Below are 7,230 nucleotides of genomic sequence, written 5' to 3' on the forward strand. Positions count from 1 at the left end.
ACACAATAAACAAAACATGAGGTTAAGCATTACACAGGTAAAATTTATATTTTGTCATCCGTTTACCTTTGATGGGGATCGAGCTTAGTTATATTAGGGTGAGCTAGATATGAGTTCATTTGAGTTCTAATGGCTAATGTCATCATGTTTATAGAATATAGAGGTGAAAGATACCAAAGAGACATTCAAATTCATTAGTCGAAATTAAATTGACAAAGCCATCAAATTTCTAAACATGAAAAATACATGTAGACGAAGAACAGTACACCAAACACAACATAGAAAACTAAAGTCTGGGCAATACGAATCCAATTAAAAACTAGGAGTGATAAGGACGATAAGCAGTTTCGGTTCCGAATTGTAGCACCCCTCGTTTTGCTCATCATAGTGGAGATCCGGAAATAACTCGAATTCCGTAGTTCACACTACATGTACTTAGGAAAGAGGGAACGGGATATAATTAGATTTAAAGGTATTTGTATTAAAGACATATGCAATCTTTGTTTTTGTTTTCATATTCTAGCTGACAAAAATCATGAAATTGCTGATTACCGAAATTTCAAATGCCCATAAATATGCAACTGGTAATCTTAGTTTTGGATTGTAACATCTTATATGTTGTGTTAGAAAATAATCATAATATCCAAAATGCGATTTGATATTTCTGAAACTCAAAATGCTCTCAGTTTCATGGCCCATGTTTATGGAAAACTGCTTAAACTTATAACTTTCCCAAGTGCATCTGTTGTATACTACTTCCTGCATTGTCCAGCAAGTTTTGAATATTGTATTGCTTATATATACAGATCTGCAGGAGCGGATCCAGTCATTTAATAACAAAAGGGTTCCAATCCCAGCGCAACCGTATTTCCCTATTTAAATGAATTGATCGTAAAAAAGGGATTCCAACACCCGGAACCCCATCTCCCTTTAGATCCGCCACGAGCTGCAAATACTTTTTTCGGTGTAAATTGCTAACATTCTTCTTGTAGCAAATACAGATTGAATCTTATATAAAGGCAACAGTAGTATACTGCTGTTCGAAATTCATAAATCGATTGAGAAAAAAAACCAAATCTGGGTAACAACTAAAACTGAAGGAAACACATCAAATATAGGAGGAGAACTAAGACACAACATTAAAATGTAACACACAAAAACGAGCTATAACTATGGTCATTTCCCTAACTTGGTACAGGGGATTTAAATAACCAAAAAAAATGGTGGGTTGAACCTGGTATGCCAACCCTTTAGGTTTAACCCCTTCCTGTTCCCATCGGTACTCTGCTACCGATGGGCTATATTTTTGGGCAACTAGCTTGCGTAAAGTATTGAATCTTTGGCATTTGTTGACGTACAGAAGTGGTTGATGGCTCAAATCAATCCCCTATATCACAGCTGGGTGATTCGTGGGGCCTAAAACCTCTCGCGAGTATGGTTTGGTATCAAATCGCTCCTAACGGACAACGTTTTCTCCTGTGAAAACCGTGTTTTTTTTTTTAATTTTGAACACAATATTTCCGTAGAGTATGGGAAAATATACTGTTGATTTTGGGGGCAATATAACTTTTTTTTATTAACTTCGCTGTGTATTTTTGAGGAAAACTATTCATAGTATGATTTAAACTTGTTCGCAAGTGAAATAAGTGATTGTAAGTGTACCAACGCAATCCTTTACCTGAAACGCACTCTCAATTTGTGGTCACTAATTTCCAAATTAATTGAAAAAGAGACAAAAACAGACAAAAAGTCATGTTTTTTTTTTTGAGGTTGACATAGATGTAACAGAACATTGTTTCTGAAGTGCCTGGTTATGGTTATGCCGAAAACACTTTTGTTGAAATAAAGAAACTGGTAAAAGTTAAGAAAAAAATAGCAGACTAAAGTATGATATCATCCTATATTCGCTCAAAATGATGGGATTTACAACAATTATATGTTATATCGAGACTTAATTTCTATACGAAAACAGACTGATTATTTGTTTACTCTCACTTCGTTAATGGAACAGTTAACTACTAAAATTTCAATGTTTTAAACTGGAACTCCCGTGGTTCAGTGGGAAGCTGCACTAGCCCACAGCAGGAAGATTGCATGTTCGAACCTCAAAGCCGGAGGTAAAAAAATACTTTCCCATATTAAATGTAACTTAACTTAACTTTACTTTTAATTTAAAAAAGAGGGTCATGAATACATACAAAACTCAAATTAAAAACAATGTTTGTATGTTTTTAAATAATGTGTGTCCTAATTGCACCCCCCCCCCTTCAACTAATACATCATAGGCCCAAAACACCAAAGTAATTATTGGTAATTCATTGAATCTTACTTTTAAAGTAAAAATTATATGTGCTGCTTGAATAAACATAGTTTAACCTAAAATTTGTGTCAAGGATAAGATTTTTGACGAAAAAACGGCTGAAATCCGTTATTTTGCATATTGATGGCATCAACGTTTGGAAGGCATACATCACGTATTTCCTCCAACTATACCATAATTGTAACTTTCCTGTTTCTATCAGACTTAGGACATTGCTTTGACACCAAAACTATATCCTATTAGCCATTATAAAAGTCTTCAAACGACCTTTTTCGCACGATTTTTGTATTTTTTTTACTTTTTTTCCGCAAGTCACGTGACTTTTGGACAGATAACACGTGACTTCAGAAGACAAAATTTCTGATATATTTATTTCTTTCCAATATTTAATCAATTATCTCTCAAATGGACCCACAACCACCTTTGTGTAAGCTTCAGTGCGAATGCTATATGCGATTGAACTTTGATAGTGTCTTTTCATAAGTTTGCGTCAAATTTGGCGGAACGTGAAAGGGTTAAGGTAATTGCAATGAAAAAATGTTTTTATTAATTTATATATATAAGAAAAAGACGTCAAATATTTATAACAATGAATGTTCAATCTTTTATTATTTATGCACATAATGTGTGACCCATATTTGTGGTTTCCCAAACCAGTTATTTTCAGAATTGTAAACAAGGTACGAAGTTTTTGCAACAACTTGTCATCGGAACATGGGGAATGATTTATAAGTTGCGGGTTTTTTTTTATGACAATGAAACATGTTTTTTTTTCTTCTGTTTATAGACATCCCATTCGTCACAACTCGGCTGATTCCGTACCTTCTAGTAGGAGAGTAACGGATTCACCCGAGGATTGCCGATTGAGACATCATCATCAACAATGGAAATCAACAATCTTCCACCAGAAGTGATTGTAGGGATTTTCAGATATTTACCCACAGAGGAACTGATACAGTCTAAAGTTATATGCAAACTTTGGTAACAACTGAGCAAGTCAAAAATATTGTGGAAAAGTGTTACCGCTATATCGTATATCAATATTAAGGAAACAGCGCAAAACACATCGTCTTGAAAAACATGTTGATCAATAGTCACCAGATTCACAACTTAACAATTAGTCCACTAGGGTTAAAGGTAATTTTGCAACAAAGTCGTGAAGTTGAATTTGCTTACCTTTCCAATCTTGTTCTTGTGGCAGAACGAGTGTATAGCACATCTTTATTAAGTTTGATCAGTGAAAGATGCCCGAATCTAAAAACTTTGAAATTTAGTTGTTTCTATTGAAAAACATGGGAAACGACAGCTAGCTTTCTAAAGAAGCTGCCATTAGAAGAAATAGACATGGCTTTTGAAGACGATGATATAGACGTTTCTGTTTTCCCGTCCTTGTAAGTTGTTGGTTCGCCATTCTTGATGACACGTACTAATGCTTTACGAACCAAACCATCTGAACTTGGATAAACTTCAACTATAGTTCCTGTTAACCACTGATTCCTTTGCAGAGTATCATCAATCTTGAGCACAATATCATCCCTACATATATTGCGGCTTTCAACTTCCCACTTTTTCCTGAGTTGAAGATTGTGTAAGTATTCTGTTTTCCACCTTTTCCAAAACTGATTGGCTAATACTTGCACTTGTTTCCATTGAGCTTAATAAGTATCTTTAAGTGATAAATCTGGAATATATTCCGTATCATTGTCTGTTTTGTGAGTGAGGACATTTTGCGATAACACATGAGGTGACTCTGGATCACTAGATACTACAGTTATTGATCTGTTGTTCACAATACAACATCCTTCCGCCATTAAAGTGCATAGAATTTCATGTGTAATTTGTTTACCTTTTATATCGCACAACATTGAATTCAAGATCTTTCGAGCTAGTCCTATCATACGCTCCCAAGCACCGCTCATATTGGAGGCGTGTGGTGGGTTAAATTTCCATATGGTTCCATTCTTTTGGAGATGGTCTTTAATTGGTTGGTCTTCAACGTTGAAACTTGTAATGTCTAGTTCATTTATAGCTCCAATGAAATTTGTACCTTGATCTGACCGGAATTCCTTGACTGGTCCTAGAAGAGCTGTAAATCTGCGCAATGCATTGGTAAAGGAAGATGAAGTCATCTCCTCAACCACTTCTATGTGTATTGCTCGAGTTACTAGACAGGAAAACATAATCGCCCATCGCTTTGTATTTGCTGAACCTCCACGTGTGCGTCTTGTTAAGATGGACCAAGGACCAAAGGTGTCCACGCCCACATAGGTAAATGGAGGGCTTGGTGTGAGACGGTCAGAAGGGAGATCAGCCATATTCTTTTGTTCGTCACTTCCTGGCAATTTACGACATTTTATACAGTTGTGTAGGATGGAATTAATGAGGCGTTTACCTCCAGTAAACCATATTCCTCTTGAACGAATTGCTCCTTCCTTCAGTAAAATGTCTTCCTATGTGCTGAACAGCATTGTTACAGTGCTTGACTATTAATGTAGCAATGTAGCTTTTACCTGGTATAATTACAGGCATTTTTTCACAACTTTCTATGTCTGAGATTTTAAGTCTTCCTCCTACTCGAAGTAATCCATCGGAGTCTAATACTGGTGAAAGTGCAATTAAACTACTGTTAATTTGTAATGGTTTACTTTGCTTCAATCAGCTAATCTTATTATAGTATGTGTCTTGTTGTACCTCCTTTATAATCAACTCCTCAGACTCCTTCATAAAGGTGACGCAAGACTTACTGTTCTTTCCATCAGTCGCATCTTTGTGCCAAATTGAAGCTTTTCGTTTAAGAAATGCGATACCTCTAACAAGACTTGTCCATGTTGAAAAATGTTCAAATAAACTTATGTCTAGACCCGATGACTTAACAAATGTCTTTTTAACTTCCACTAATGATCTCACTTCTTTGTCGACTTCTGGTTCTATGACTTCAAACAGTGTGCTATCTGATAAATTCTGGGACTCAAAAAAGGCGTTTGGAACTTTTAACCATTCTGATTGTCTTAGACTGTTAACTTCCAATGGTCTTGTACCATGATCTGCTGGATTGTAGCTTGTTGGCACATAGTTCCATTGCAATTTTGTAGAAACCTTCAGAATTCGGTCAACTCGATTGCTGACATACACGTAAAATAGCCTAGTCTCATTATATAGATAACCTAGGACCACTTGACTGTCTGTATAAAAGTATGTGGCAGATGAAGGTATCTCAAAAGTCTTCTGAATGAAAGACGCAAGTTCTGTTGCTAGAACGGCTGCACACAACTCAAGTCTGGGTATGGTGTGACCATGGTTAGGTGCTAATTTTGATTTTCCTAATACGAATCCCAACTGAGAATGTCCATTGTCATTGAATGTGCGAATGTAAGCTACTGAGGCTATAGCATCTTTGGATGCATCTGAACAGATGTGGAGTTCACATTTTGAACAGTCGCCTAAAGATGTTTCAGTGAAAGATCTTCGGATTTCTAATGTTTCTAAGTCCTTTAAGGATTGTTTCCAGACCTGCCAATCATTCAGCAAATATTCTGGTAATGGATCATCCCATTCTACACTTGAGTTTTGTTAAGCTTGTCTCATTATCAGTCTCCCTTCTAGGATTACAGGCGCTACAAAACCTATAAGGTCAAAAATTCCATTTATGACTGATAGTACTCCTCTTTTTGTGTAAGATTTCTCATCTGCTGATAGCTGATATGTGAATATGTCTCGAATGACGTCCCAGCTTGAGCCTAAACTACGCTGTAAACAAGATGCGGCAGAATCGAAGTCTATTTCCGTAATATTCTTTGCTAAGTCTTTTTGTGGAAAGCTAGAAAGCACTTTGTTACTATTCGATAAGATTTTGTGTAATCGAATATTACCACCCGTCATTAGTCTCTCCTGTGTTCTTTTTATAAGACTAGCAATGTCTTTTTCACTGTCACTAGAAAGAAGTCCATCATCAACATAGAAGTGTTCTTTCACATATTTACATACGTTGTCACACTGTTCTTCTCCTTCATGATTACAAACCGCCTTTCGTAAACAATAATTTGCAACTGATGGAGACGGAGAGTTTCCGAACACATGGACTCGCATCCTATACTCTACAAGTGGCATTTCAATGTCATTGTCCTTAAACCAAATAAATCTGAGTTAGTTTCTGTGATTCTCCTGAACTTCAAAGCTGAAAAACGTTTGTTCGACATCAGCAATAGCTGCAAACTGACCTATTCTGAACTTTGATAATACACTAACTAGAATGTTTGTTAAGTTTGGTCCTTTAAGCAGTACATCATTTAGACAAATCCCATGGTACTTTGCCGACGAATCAAATACTTCTCTTATTTTAGACAGTTTCTTTGCATGGTAGACTCCAAAAATGGGCAAATACCATACTTCTTCTCCATCCTTGATAGGGGTGCCAATTCTGCATGGTTGTTCTTAAGTATCTTTTCCATGAACTGAAGACAATCCTCTAACTTTTTCGGGTCCCTCTTTAGACTCCTTTCTAAGTTTTCTGTTCTTTTTTGTACTTGTTCATAGTTATTACTTAGTGTTGTACCATCTTTGCGAAAAGGCAGAGGTGCACTGAAGTTGCCATTTGATTCCTTCCTTACTCCATTTTCCATAAAAGTTATAAACTCCTTATCTTCACGGGATAATCCCACTTCATTATCTTCTACAGTCTGTTTGAATATATCACTATATTCAGATTTTTGTTCTAGTTTTGTGTCCTTGACCTTAAAGTTATATTCACAAGGTTTTAGGGTTATTTCCGGATTTGGTAAAACTGATGTTTTGTTGGCAGTTATGACATCAGACGTATGCACTAGACCAAGACATGCTTTTCCAATAATAGTCCATCCTAACCGTAGGCGCTGAGCATATGGTTCATGATCTTTACCAATTATCTGGTCCAA

At 36.2% G+C, this 7,230-nt stretch overlaps 1 protein-coding gene across 1 annotated transcript; it reads right to left on the reverse strand.

The window, feature by feature from the left end:
* Positions 1-4,975: 4,975 nt before the first annotated feature.
* Positions 4,976-6,406, reverse strand: LOC134692542 (uncharacterized). The gene is made up of 2 exons (XM_063552999.1): positions 6,190-6,406; positions 4,976-5,874 (listed from the first exon to the last, which is right to left on the reverse strand). Exons 1-2 carry the CDS (start codon positions 6,404-6,406, stop codon positions 4,976-4,978), a joined length of 1,116 nt encoding a protein of 371 aa, XP_063409069.1.
* Between the last annotated feature and the right edge of the window lie 824 nt (positions 6,407-7,230).

The sequence above is a fragment of the Mytilus trossulus genome, chromosome 12 (genome assembly GCF_036588685.1).
Source record: "Mytilus trossulus isolate FHL-02 chromosome 12, PNRI_Mtr1.1.1.hap1, whole genome shotgun sequence".
Lineage (NCBI taxonomy): Eukaryota > Metazoa > Mollusca > Bivalvia > Mytilida > Mytilidae > Mytilus > Mytilus trossulus.

Excerpts from the sequence above, each read along its gene's own strand:
- LOC134692542 (XM_063552999.1), bottom strand. The coding sequence starts at position 6,406 with ATGCGAGTCCATGTGTTCGGAAACTCTCCGTCTCCATCAGTTGCAAAT. Across the intron at positions 5,875-6,189 it reads GGAGAGACTAATGACGGGTG|AATGGGATGATCCATTACCA; the intron begins GTAATATTCGAT and ends ACTCAAGTGTAG.